Source organism: Vombatus ursinus, unplaced genomic scaffold (genome assembly GCF_900497805.2).
Source record: "Vombatus ursinus unplaced genomic scaffold, bare-nosed wombat genome assembly UNPS02014768.1, whole genome shotgun sequence".
NCBI classification, from domain to species: Eukaryota; Metazoa; Chordata; class Mammalia; order Diprotodontia; family Vombatidae; genus Vombatus; species Vombatus ursinus.
In genome coordinates this window covers 14,348,455-14,362,257 of record NW_020954546.1, presented here as the reverse complement: position 1 = coordinate 14,362,257, position 13,803 = coordinate 14,348,455, and the positions used below count along the sequence as shown (strand labels likewise).

General features: G+C 53.3%; 1 protein-coding gene across 1 annotated transcript in view; it reads left to right on the top strand.

Moving 5' to 3' along the window:
- The window catches only part of CASTOR2 (cytosolic arginine sensor for mTORC1 subunit 2), a 106,676-nt gene extending 94,704 nt beyond the window's left edge, over nt 1-11,972 (top strand). Inside the window, exons 3-9 of the mRNA XM_027861967.1 lie at nt 3,809-4,002; nt 4,719-4,851; nt 5,111-5,234; nt 6,891-7,001; nt 7,737-7,819; nt 8,993-9,087; nt 9,166-11,972. Of these exons, the coding sequence (XP_027717768.1) occupies nt 3,809-4,002; nt 4,719-4,851; nt 5,111-5,234; nt 6,891-7,001; nt 7,737-7,819; nt 8,993-9,087; nt 9,166-9,231 (806 nt within the window). The 3' untranslated portion in view covers nt 9,232-11,972. The remainder of the gene's footprint in view (nt 1-3,808; nt 4,003-4,718; nt 4,852-5,110; nt 5,235-6,890; nt 7,002-7,736; nt 7,820-8,992; nt 9,088-9,165) is intronic.
- Nucleotides 11,973-13,803: the final 1,831 nt, after the last annotated feature.

Genomic DNA, 13,803 nt, shown 5'->3' with positions numbered 1-13,803 from the left:
GTAAGCTCCTTGAGAGCAGGGACCATTTTTGTTAAAGGGCTTGGCGCATAGTAGGAGCTTACTGGGTGATGGGATTAATGCAATGTCTGGATCTTAAGGGCAGGAACCATTTCATATTTGTCTTTGTACCCACGGTGCCTGGCTTAATAAATGCTTTTGAATTAATGGGCTTCAGTAATAAATGGACCTGAGATATAGAAGCAGCTCCCATTTAAATGAGAGGCACTGTGGTGCACGGTAGGTAGAACTCCAGAACCTGAGTTCAAATCCTGTCATTGTCTCTTTTGGCAAATCCCTTCTCTCCTCCAGGCCTCACTTCTCGCCTTTGTAAATAGGAAGGGTTAGATTAAATGGCCTCTGAGGTCCATTTCAGCTCTAAAGCTAGGATCCTGGAATTGCTTCACCTCCCTTGGCCTCAGTTTCCTCAAATGTAAAATGAGGGGACTGGATTGGATGGCTTCTCTAACTCTGTGAGCCTGTGCCTAAGTCACTTAACTCTTCTGAGTCTCAGTTTCCTCCTTTGTAAGGGGAGAGGGTGGGATTCGATGACTCCTGAGAACCCCCCCAAACCTGGATCTGTGAGCCTCTGAGTGGGAAGGCGGGTGGGCAGGCGGGCTGTAAGAGGCAAGACGATTCAGGAGCCAGAGCAGGCAGGCAGGGGAAGGCTCCCCTCCAAGGGCCTCACCCCCAGCCCCTGCCTTTCCTTGGGGAAGCATTGTCTGTGCTGGAGGATGGTGGGTCTGCAGGCAGCAGCTCGGGCCCCGGGGCCAGGGCCCTCCCGGGCTTGGCTCAGGGACACGGGAACAGGAGCGGGCTTAGAGCACAAGAGACAGCCTTTGGGAAGCAGAAATTCCTTCCTCCGCCCCAGTCTCCATTTTACCTTGGGCCAAAGAACACTTTTTTAAGCTTCTTTATAAAACATTAAAGCTGTGTGTTCTTTCCGTGTACCTGAAAGAAGCACAATGCATTTTTGGTCTTTTGTTTTAGCCCCATAAACTCACTGATTTGGAGGGATTTGCACAGAATCTGGGACAGGGAAGAGATGTTGACAGCCCTGCGTTTCATAAGATATCCACACTTGATATAACCCTCCATAAACATCCGTCCTGGGTTATGGATCTGGAACCTCAGATGGCCCACCCCCTCACTTGACAGGGGAGGAAACTGAGGTGCAGATTGTGACCTGCCCGAGGCCATAAAGAGAAGGATTTGAACCCCTGCCCTCTGACTGTGAGCGATTGCTGTTGACATCATTCTCCACTGACCTCCCATCACGTAGCCTTTGCTTGAAGATCTCCATTAAAAAAAGAAATGGCCCATCCCGCTTGTCCCCCTCTCCCATGGTCCTTCCTCTGTCCAGTCAGTGGTCGGCAGGCACGCAGCCCTGGACAGACCTAGGAACAATGGAAGTGGCAGAGACAGAAGTGACCGCTTGACCCGTTTCTCCTCCTTCTGTTTTCTAGCACGGTCCAATTGGCCACCCCTAATGAGGCACAGGGAGGATCATGAGAAAAGAAGTCCGGGTAGAGGGAGAAGGGGTTCAGCCCTGCCTACCTCACAGATGGGATGACTGAGGTTCTGAGGCAGGGTCAGGGCTCTCCTTCCTCTGGTAGGACAGAAGGACTTGGGCTCTTGAGTCAGGGTGATCTCTAACCTTTGTTGCTCAGAACGTCTCTCCCTAACTGCCTCCTTCTCCTTCAGCCTCTCACGATAATCCCAGCTTCTCTTCAGGGAGAGTGACGGTTGCACCACCAAAGTCTTGCTCTGTGTGCTGAGGGACTCCATGGCCAATGCACAGACGTCCGGAAAGCTCACATCTCGGCTGCCCAAAGGCCTCAGAAACCATGGAGGCCACCCCTGTCATTTTCCAGATGAGAAAACTTGAGGGGAAGGAAGTGACTTGCCCAGGGTCACACAGCTAGAAGACGGCAGGGCTGGGATTTGAACCCGGGTTGTGTATACCCGGCAGCTGCTGTTATTGTTGGCCGAGAGGGGGACAGATGTGAGCAGCCCGTGCTCAGCCCCGCCCTTGCATTCCCACTTGTAAAGCCTCCTTAGCCTGCCTTGCTCCCCAGCCTCAGCAGTTCCACTCAGCTGCCCCCTTGGATGACCTGCCCGTGGGAAAATGTGGGAATTAATCCCCCAAATTGGGCTTTCAGGATTAGCCGCAGCCAGGCGGCCCCTCATCCCCCCTTGCGTGGCCCGCTGGGGCCCCGGCTTGGTCACCATGGCTACTGGAGCTGGGTTGCCCTGGGAACCTGAGCAGCTATGTTCACGTTTCACAAGATGGTCCATGGCCAAGGATGGGGGGAGGGGCTGCTGAGGAGCAGGCGGGAGATGGAAAAGCCAAGGGCTCTGGGAGGGGAGGGGGCAGCAGAGATTCCGAGCCACTAGGCAAGCCGGCCCCTACTCAAGACTGCATCTTCCTCTGCTTACGAGATCTCCCAGGCCCTGCGCAATTTTACGTTCTGGCGATGTTGCCTGGAGTCAGGCAGGGAGAATTTATTAAGTACCTTGCGTATGCAGAGCCTCAAGGTACATATATCTTGTGGGGGATATCAGTAGTGGAAGAGTATTGCCTTGTAGCACAGCTGATAGAGCCCTGGACTTGGATTCAGGAAGAGTTGGGTTCAGATTCAGCCTCAGACCTAATCAGATCATATAACAGCTCTCAGCCTCAGTTTCTTCATCCATAAAACGGGGATAATGATAGCATCTAAGTCATGCGGTTGTTGGGAGGATTAATGAGACCGTCATCTTAAAGCGCTTTGCAAACCTTGGAGCCCTATATCAATGCCACCTGTGATTATTAGAGGTCCAGAGGTAGGGAGTCTCCACGTTGCTCCTTAGCTCAGACGCCTCACCTGTTAACAGAAGGTGGTTGAGCATGTTTGTAGGTAGCAAGGAAGGAGACGGAGAAAGATTGTACAATAGTGAGAGTGGAGGTGAGGAGCCAGGAGGGGCTAGGATTCCGGGTCCATGGAGAGGGGTCTGCCTTGGCAAGGAGAAGGACTGCCTCATCATTCCATTCAGGAGCAAAAGTGGGGGACGATGGCTGATGATCTCAGATGAGCAAGGGGTGGGGGGAAGAACTCATGGTCCAAAGTCTCCTTTCTTTCTATGAAGTACAAGGTCAGGTCTTCAGCTGAGAGGGTAAGAGAGAGGAAGGATACGATGGCAGGCTGAGGAGAGAAGACCTGGTTTGGAACAACTGTTGTGGGGAGTGGCGTGGAGAATCCATTGGGGAAGAGGCGAAACCCGTTGAGATTAACCATATTTATGATGGACTTCAGATGACTTTCTCTAACTTCAGTTAACAACGCAGTGAATAGGAATAAAGGATGCAAGTGGTGGCAGTAATCCAGAGCTGGGTTTTGGGATGGGCTGTAAAACAAGGAAACAAGAGAATTCAAAATGGAGGACACCGTAGCATCCACTTGAACTAATTCACCGAAAAGTCAAGGACGTAGCTAAAGGAGAAGAAGTAGCCAGTGATGGAATGATGGTCTGGGAGGGAGGGGAGAGGAAGAAATGGAGGTCAAGGTGAGGATGAAAGGAAACTGGAATGATAACAGATTATGATCAGATAGAGAAATGTCGGTTCATGAATGGAGAAGTCTAAACACTTGTGGGTGTTAGCACGATCAAGGAAGGGTATCACCGTCTTTGTGTGTGACCAAGGTGGAATGGAGGAGTGGGTCATGGGAAATGGGTAGAATGAGGAACCAGGGAACCAGTCTTAGGACACGGTTAAATCCCCCAGGACTAGCTGCTGGGTGCTCAAGGTCCGACCCTCTCCCCTTTACAGAGCTACCATCCTCAGAGCAACTCAGTGTGGCCGACGCAACGTGGCTAGCCCTGAACGTCGTGTCCGGTGGGGGAAGCTTCTCCAGTTCTCAGCCCATCGGGGTGACCAAGATCGCCAAGTCGGTGATTGCCCCGCTGGCCGACCAGAATATCTCTGTGTTCATGCTTTCTACCTATCAGACGGACTTCATCTTGGTAAGGTGCTCATTGGGGACATTCCAAGCACATCTACACTGGCCTAGGATTTGGCCATTTTAACTGACCCCACCCCCTTTGAGGTCATTTTCCAACCCTTTTTCCCCTGTAGATACTCCCTTCTTTTTCTCAGTTACCATATAACCTGGGCCTTTTCAGAGGCCTAGAATGTAATCTGTCGTATAGAAATAGATTTTTCCAGGCGTTTAACTATCATCCTCGGTTTCTGTTTCTGTTTTTAAAGCTAGAGCCTAGGTGCCATTTTATTTGCGTAGATTGAATAGGATTTGGATAGAAATTATGCAAGGTTTTTTGAAGACTGATTTAAACTGGTTTCATTGTATACCTTCCCTTTGGGGGCCCCCATCCCTCTCCCCACAGCCTGGCCCTGGAGAATTTTCCGACTTCTTTCCTCTGTCCTTCTTTTCCTTCTTTACTCTGTTCCTTCTTTTCCTCTTTCTGGCAGCAGAGGGCTTAGGGATGAGTCCAGGGAGGGAGGAGCAGAGAAGCCTTCCCCGCTTCCTTTCTGTCTGAAATCATGAAACTACAGATTGTCTGAGCTGGGAAGAACCTTAGTGCTCCCCCATGCCTCTTAATCCAGCCCCGTCTCTCACACAGGTGAGGACATTGAGTCCCGGGAAGAGAAGGGCTTTGACACACCCTGCCACGCAGTTCCCTGACTCTCCCCAAATTCCACACTCCCTGTCCTCCCCCAGGTACGCGAGAGGGACCTGCCCTTTGTCACACACACCTTGGCAGCTGAATTCACCATCCTTCGGGTCGTCAATGGGGAGACGGTAGCAGCCGACAGCCTGGGCATCACCAACGGCTTTGTGAAACCCAAGATGGGTAAGAGGAGGCAGTGTCACTGAGGTTCTGGGCAGAGGAGAGGGTTGTCTCAGCAAAAACAAGTCTGTCTCTTCCCTTTCCGTGCGTATGGACTTAGCCCATTCTAATGGACTTCCTATGTCCTGACCTCCCTAGGGAGCCTGCCTGTAGGTCTCCCGGACCAGCACAGATTGCCTCTGGGCAAACCCTGTCTGGCGCTTTTTCTTTAGTCCCTGACTCACTTATTGGTCTTTCCATATTTTCTGTTGTTCTCTTCCAGTTCAGAGGCCGGTCATTCACCCTCTCTCCAGCCCCAGTAACATGTTTTGTGTCACCAGCCTGGATCCTGACACGCTCCCCACTGTGGCCACACTCCTGATGGATGTCATGTTTTACTCCAATGGGTAGGTCCTCACCTCAGAAGGAAAAGGAAGCCAGCACTCCTGCCTTGGGAAGGGAGGTCCTGGGAGCGCAGAGCACCAGAGCTGCCCACTGGAGACTCCTGGTCACTTGGAGGACAGAGCTCTGGGTGCTGGGAAGGAAACAGGAAAGGGAGAGATTCAGCCCCTGTTCTGATGCCCTCAGGGAGCCCCCGATCTGATGGGGAAGATGGCATACAGCCTTCTCTGAATTATCCACACTCTTAAAAGACAAACTGTGGCATAAATGGGGTAGCTAGAGGGCGCCATGGTCCACAGAGCACTGGACCTGGAGTTAGGAAGACTCACTCATCTTCACGAGTTCAAATCCAGCCTCCAATACCTACTAGTTGTGTGACCCCGAGCAAGTCATCTCGCCCTGTGTGCCTGAGTTTCCTCATCTGTAAAATGAACTGGAGAAGGAAATGACAAACCACTCCAGAATCTTTGCCCAGAAAAACCCAAATGGGGTTTCAACGAGTCAGACACAACTGAACAACAATAACAAATGTTTATTGAGTTTAAATGGCATAAATAATCCCAACTAGCGGATAAGTCCTAGCATACAGTAGGTGCTTAATACATATTTGTCTATTTGGTCCCATGTAAATTTTGCTAGATTTTACTTGTGAATGTTCTTTGGCGTTTTTCCATCGACATTCTTAACCTGGTTTTGCCCGGGCGCATCAGTGCTTCAGAATCCCTACGGGTGGGTGAGCATATCCTTCATTGGCCCAGATCCCAATCCCTCCTGAGTCTTCCTAAGTTTCTCAGGACCCTGTAGGGATGAGCCGAGCCTCGCTTAGCTGGAGTGGTCTGCAGATGCCAGACGGACAGTCCATTGCTGGCCTTTCCATTGGGGTAGGACCTCCCTTTGAGAAGACACCGGCATGTCTTGGGCATCATTGGGCACCAATGTAGAGACAGACGTTGGAGTGTGATGAATAAATAACTCAGATAGCCGGAGAAGGGAGGCGGGCCAGCCCGTTGCCTGGGCATCTACCAGCCCTAACGATTTCTCCTTCTTGTTCTGGAGGTCAGAGAGTCTCCTACAGATACCCTAAGAGCCTGGAAACTGAGAAATTCTTGGCTAAGTGCAAGCTCAGGCAGTGAGCCACAGAGACACTGGGGAGTGGTAATAATTCTACTCTGGGGGGGGTTGGTTTGGTCCAAACCATGGTTTCACCACGGTAGGGATCGCCCAAGTGAGGAAATACCCTCTACTAGTGTAGATCAGCACCTGACTTACTACTTACAGTCTTAGACAGAGGTGTCAAACCCAGGGCCTGTGAGCGACTCCCAAGTGGCCTGAACCAGGTTAAAATGTAATTGGGAAATATTGAACAAAATGAAAATAGAATAAAACGTAATGTTCTGGTGTGGTTGTCTAAGTCAATGTGCGACCCTCAGGCATCCTCATGGATTTTTTAGCGCCCCCCATTTTTACTAGGCTTAGAGAGTATCCTGGGGCCTGGGAAGATAAAGTGATTTACATGGGATCACAGAGCCCACAGCACTGCCTCGCTGAATCTTGTTTCCTCCTCCTCACTTCTACCCCCATTTTGAGGCTGGGGGTGCTGCGGGAGTCTGGGGTCGGTGGTCTGGCTGCTATTGAGCAGTCTTTCTCCCCGGTGTTCCCAGAGTGAAGGAGGCCGTGGTAAGCAATGAGGACTGTGGCCACATCCGTTTCTTCTCCTTCTCCTTGATCGAAGGCTACATCTCTTTAGTGATGGATGTGCAGACCCAGCAGAGGTGAGGCCTGGGGCTTGGCGCGGGGATGGCAAGGGCCGGGGCCCCCCCTCCCATGTGTCCTCGTGTTAGACCTTGCTACCATTAGCATCCCAGAGCTGGGAGAGACCAGGGAAACACAGCCCCAAACGTCGGATCTGTGGCATCTCGAGGGTCTGGGTGGGTGGGATTTCATGCCTCCTTCGTTCAGAGCTGCTCGTGTCCTAGAACCTGGAGGGGTGATTGGTGTGGAACAGACATCCCCGATGTCTCAGGCCCCTCCAGGGCAGCATCCGCCCCATCGGCCTAGCTCTCAGGGTCCCAGATTCTGAGCCGTCGTCTCCTCCAGCCTCCTCGTTTCATGGAGAAGGAATCCGAGTCTGAGAGGTTGAGGGACCCGTCGGGCCCTGTGACTGGCTCTGTCCCCAGGTCTCCTTCCGTTGTAACTCTCCAGAGCTGAGGCAGGCCTCGGGGAATTTGATGGCGAGGAGGGAAGAGATCAGGCTTCTCTCTTAACATCATCCAAAAGTCTCCCGCCATCTTCCCCTTTCCCATCTGTCAGTTTGAATGTTGTGAGAGTGAAAGAAGATGGGAAGAAAAGGCAGATTTGAAAGCCGTGAGGCCTTGAGGGATGCAGAGGTAGATGCCGGCTGTGTACAATCACTGGGGGTCACGGAGAAGAGGGGGAGGACAGAAAGCCCAGCCACGAGGGCGCTCACCTTGGCTAACGCAGGCCTTTGGTACACGTCCCTTTCCAAGGTTCCCAAATAATCTGTTGTTCACGAGCGCATCCGGAGAGCTCTGGAAGATGGTGCGGATTGGAGGACAGCCCCTCGGCTTTGGTGAGTAGCTTCCTGAGGGCCAGGCACTGTGCAACGTAGCAGCCTCAGTGTTCTTATCTGTAAGATGGGTACCATAAGCAAAGGAGGTATTATCAGAGCTGAACCTCGAAGAGAGATTGGGAAGATGCTGAAAGGCAGGGATGATGAAGAATTGCCTTCCTGGGGCATAGGGATGGTTTACTCTCTGTGTGACTTCTGGCGAGACCTCCGTGTCCTCATCTGTGGGTGATGATGGTGGTGATGATGATGATGATGATGATGATGATGATGATAGCATTTATATGGTGCTTTAGAATTTGCAAAGCACTTTACAGACATGATCTTACTAATCCCATTTTACAGATGAGGATAATGAGACAGTGGTGAAGTGACTTGGCCAGGGTCACACAGCTAGTAAGCATCTGAGGTCAGATTTGAACTTGGGTCTTCCCGACTCCATCTCTGACTCTCTCCACCACACCACAAGTTACTAGCTGTCCCCTGAGGTTTCTTCCAGCTGTAGTCCAGGGGTCCTGAGACACTTCCTGAAACTCCCCGGGCCTCACCTTCCTCGTTTCTAAAATGAGTACCTCCCGTCCCCGGAGCTCTGGCCCTCGGGAGCACCACGTGCACTGGATGGTGGCTGAGTCTCCAAAGAGCACCGGGTAAAATGGCACTCTGGTGCCCAGTGTATGCAGAGAGCTGCAGGCTTCTCCTGTAGGAAGGACAGCTGAGCCCGTTGATGAAATGGGCACGTGGTGGAAGCAGAGAGGAAAAACCCCAGGGATTCTCAGACCCCCAGCTTGTGGCCACACGCCTGCCCGCAGAGGGGTGAACGCCAGTGCCCAGAGCTGAGGGACACGAGACTCTCCTGGCTTTGGATCTGAGACGGAAACGGGACCTTAGGGGCCGTCCGGGCCAACCCCCTCGTTTTACAGAAGAGGAAACTGAGGCACTAGGACATTCTGCGACTCGCTTACAGTCCCACAGGCAGGAAGTCAGAGCCAGGATTCAGACCCCATTCTCCAGTGCACAGAGGGTACCTGGAGCGGGGACCGTCTTTGGAAGGCGGCAGAGTTGTCTGACTTGGCAGGAGGGAGGGAGGAAGGGAGGAAGGTGGAAAAATCAGCCTGGGAAGGTGCCGAGGGCCCGGATCATGGAAGGCTCAGAAACAGTGGGCTTTTGTGTTCCTAGATGAATGTGGGATCGTCGCGCAGATCTCCGAGCCTTTGGCAGCTGCCGACATCCCCGCCTACTACATCAGTACTTTTAAGTTTGACCATGCGTTGGTAAGTCTCCAGCCTGTTGGGTAGGGGGCAGCATGGGGGACCCCAAGGTGCTTACTCTGTTTCCCCTACCCCCCACAGGTACCAGAAGAAAACATCAAAGGTGTCATCAATGCCTTGAAAGTCAGTCAAGCAGAGAAGCATTAGACGCTCCCCATCCTTCCCCTCTCCCTGCCCCGCTCCAGATCCTCCCCGTGCTCCCCCCCGCCTCCATCCCCCGCCCTCACCCCCCAACATTCTTCTTGCAGTATTTCATAAACCAGTAAACGGTCCATAGAGACCCCCACGGACAGAGCCAGCAAGGCAGGGCTCTGAAGGAGCCTCCGTCGCCCCGGGGCTGTGAGCACCGAGGGCCGGTGTCAGGTCTGAAGTGAAGTGGGTTTTGCGTAAGTGTGCGTGTGTGCGCGCGTGTATGTGTGTGAGAACGCCGACAGCCCTCCTTGCTTCTCTGGAATTCAAAGCCACCATGGATGGGCGCAGACCCCCGACACTCCCACAGATGAAGCAAGAAAGGGGAGACGTGCCCGCCCCCAGCTCTCCTCCCTCCTCACCTCAGCGATGACAGAAAGGCGGGGAGAAGTCGCCATCTCCCAAGAGGCCGCCAGTTGGCGACGGACGATAGTCGGATGATGGGAGGGGACGTTCTTTACTCAGCCTGGTGTGAGACTGTGTCTGGGAGCCCTCGGAATTCTCTCACCCAGCCCCTTCTTCAAGCCTGGGGGTCCTCTTCTTTCAGGCTTCTTCAGTTTTCGAGGGAGTTGGTGGGAGGTGGCGAAGGCCAAGCCCCCCAGCCTCAGATCTTCTGATTTCCTCCTCCTATCACACACGCCCACACCATTGGCACACCCCATTCCCCCATTGCTTGGCCCCTGTCCCGTCGCTCCCAGGACCCCGATGGTTCAGCTGGTCTGCTGAGGCTGAGGGACGATGTCTCCTCAGCCTCTCCCAGGCTTTAGAAGGAGCTGGCACCCTGGGGAGCAGGGGAGGTAGTGGATTCCTCTGCAAGCCTAAAGGTGGGGGGATCAGGCTTCCCAGGGCCAGAAGGGGGTATGGTTTTGTCCTTGCTAGTAACTTTGCCTAGATTCTCGCCCCAGGACCTCCCGTCTGAGCCCCAGAGGGGGCAGGAGTGTGGGATGGTAAAGGACCCTCCGCTGAGGTGATTTTAATTTCCCCCCACAATTCCTTTGGCCCTTCTGCTGCTGCTGGGTCACCTAGGCTGGGGGTCTTCGCTGAGACCCTCCAGGAAAATCGCCCTCTCCCCTCCCCCAGACTTGTAAAACCACACAGCCAAAGGTACTTAGAACTGCTGGCCCAGCGGCATTGGTCTTTCCGAGCCATCTGTAGCCTCCGCCACACGGCCACACTCCCCACCGACCTCAGCCGCCTCTGTTGGCCACAGGGGCTCCGCGTGCTGTGGAGAGAAGGAGCTCACTGGCCTCATCATCAGGTCCACGGCCTGCTCCCAGAACTTTCCACTAGTTGACCCTGTGGTCTGACCTGCCCCTTCCCCGCTGCCCCCTCCCATGCCTTCCCCAGAGACATGTAGCCTACACAACAGGGAAGACCCCCCCTATGCCCCATCTTCCAGTAAAAGTAGCTGTCACACTCTCCTAGGGGATCCCCTTGAGTGGCTTCAACCTGTAAGACCCTAATACGCCCAGAGCAAAATAGTGCCTGAGGCCTCTAGCAGCACTCAGGCTCTACCCCCCCCCCCAAAAAAAAAACAACAGAGTTTGTCCATCCTTGGGGCAGGGGGTCTCATACCCTCTCAGGCCTTAGGTTTCATTGGGCCAAAGTCACATGCACCCATTGACAACCACAGCCAGCAACTATATCTGCATGAGACTCATGTCTCCCCTGCCCTTTGAAATGTCTGGGGGCCTCTCTGAGGCCCACCCCTTATCCCAGAGCTGTATCCCCAGCTCTGTAGAGGAAGTTGAAAATCTGGTGCCTCCCTGTGCCCATCAGCGTCCCCCCAGACACGTGGCATTCATCGAGCAATTACTTGAACTCAGAGGCCACTTTAATGAGCCTTAATAGGAAGAGAAAATAATGACATTGTTTTAGTTTCTTATTTAAAGTGTTTTTTGCACTCAGGCTGTTTAGTAAAGTTAATTTGGTGGCGCGGGAGGGGGAGCCCTTTTCAGCAAGGGCTGGGGCTGCAGAGGAGCGCCCCCCCCAATTGCTCCCACCCACCCTCCATCCCCCTCAAATTCACATATCCAGGTGTCCCGAGCCACACAGAGTCCAGGGTCAGCATGCTCGCCAGTGTGTGTGCGCCTGGGCCTAGGGGTGAGTGGTGAGGGTGGGAGAGGAGACCAAAGAGAAAGCTGTGAACATGGTGGCAGAGAATGGTTTCCATTGAATTGGGCCCACCCCAGCCCACCCTCATCAGGTCTATTATGAGGACGGCAGATCTGTCCTCCAGGACACGGCTTTCTGCCCTGGTTTCCATCCAGAAGATGGATGAAACGGCCTGCTCAGACCACCAAAGGGGAATGAAGAGCGTCCCAAGGAGGGTCCCGCGACCACCACAGCTCCTTCCCCCACGCCCTTCTTGCCAAGGTCAGTCGAGTTGCACTGTTTCTCAGAAACGTGATGAAGTCCCTTTTTCCCTGATTCGTTTTTTCCAGGGGGTGGAGGAGAGAGGCCGAGGGAGCTGCCTCCCCCAGCACACACTCACACCCCGTTCTCATCCCGACCTTGCTGGAGGGAGCTTGTCTGGGCTCCTGTTTGTGAGGAATGGAGAGGATAGTGGACAGAGGGAGGCGGGATTGTGGAGCTATCCATTGGGATCCATCTTGATTTGTCTTGGCATGGAAGCCTCCCCTCCCCCTTTTAAAAAATTGCCATCTGTGATTTTGCACAAAACTCTGAAATAACCAAAAGTTGTCAATTCCTTGCTGGTCCCTAGAGGGGCAGGTGTCAGGGAAATGAGGGCCAGCAAGCCACAGCTGTCTGGTCCCTCAGATGCCTGGGTCAGCCCAAATCCTCCCCCATCCCCCCTTTTCCTTTGACTTCCCCACATGTCCCTCCCTGCTGTGTGGCGCGAGTCTGTGCGTCCATCTGTCCAAACCCTCAGAATGCGTTGTGTTCACCCGGACATGACCCTGTTGGACACACATATAAATACCTGTGTTTTATGTTGATAGAGATATATATATATATGCTGTAAATAGCGTATATACCTGAGCAATATATATATATATATGTTAATATATACTGTGAGTGTGTGAGTGCGTTCACGCATGTGCAGACACATCCCAGTTGGAGAGGCACGGGAGTGCCCATGGGATGCTGCCACCGTGGCATCTGTCTCCTGGTCCACGTGCTGGGTATGTGCGGCACGGCTACGCACGCACATAGTCACCATATATTTTTAATTCAGATATATGGGCAATACAACTATTTAGATAAGCCGTACGGATTTTTCAAACCTGATGTCAAACAACCAGCAGCCACAGTTCACCTGGGGTCAGAGTTGGGGCCAAAGCCCCAGGACCCGGAGCTCGAGCCGCTCTCTGACCTTGTCCGTTTTGTCCTGTAGCCAGTGGGCTCGCCACCCTGCTCTCTCCCGCCGTAGCCTCCCTGGTCAGTCATGACAGAATCCAGACCAGACTGGCCACCGTAGCCTGGTTTGCTTGCTTTGGGGGCATGGGAGGGGCACTCTTGAGGGTTCGGTTTGGCCTTTCATGACATAACCGCTCCGCTCCCCTGTTGGGTTGGAGGGCCTCCATGGTGGGGCATCCTTCAGCCTGTGATAGTGGTCATCTTTGCTGTGGCACAGAAGTGTTTTTCCTTAAGGTTGGGAACAGGGTGGGCGTTTCCTTCCTTTGTCTCCCAAGAATTGCCCTTGGCCCCTGACCTAAGGAAGGTTTTCCTCCATTTTCCTTTTTAATATTCTTGTTGTTAGACTAGTCCTTTTCAGGAAAGGATACCCTTGATAGACTGTCAGCAGTGGGCACAGGTAGGGCAGCCGGGGCCTGGCCTGGACATCAGCTCTTGGACCCTGAATCTGGATTCGGGGCAGGCGCTGTCCAGGCCCATAACCGCTGAACAACATTGGAGTCTCATCCTGACACCCTAGCATCCAAGGAGACATTGGGTGCTTTATTTTGCCTGCTTGAAAAGGGTGCTGTGGTTTGGGGTTGTTTTGGGGGGAGGGGGGTTGTGAGTACATATGAATCATGTAGCTTCTAAGTAGTTTGACCTTTATTGTTCTTTCAGACAAGATGTGACTTAGTAGCCCTTGTCTGCTGCCTCTGCTGGCCGTCTGGCAGCGTCCTCACTCTCCGGGGGCCTCCCAGGGGCCAGATCCCACCTGCTCTAAGAGGAAATGGGGAATGGGGGCATTTTCTATTTTTTTGTTGTTGTTATTGGAGGGCCTGATTTAGGCAGGGCATTTCCATTTCCGCTGTTTCTCACACATCAGCTCAGTCATCTCCCTCCTCCATCCTCCTCCTCATCTTTTGGCCAGCCCCTCCAAAGGGCGCGGATGATGTGATCCCGAACAGTACTTGTTCTCACCAAGAACCCCAGCAGATTCAAAGCTTGCCCAGGGAAAGGAGGGTTGGTGGGCCAGGGTGGCCCAAATGGAATGAAGAAAGCCCCCCCAGGCATCCTGCCATGGCGCCAGACTGGCAGGAGAGCGTGTGCACATGTGTGACCACGTGGCCATCTGAATGAGCACAGCTGCTCTCACGAGTTCTGGGCATTTGG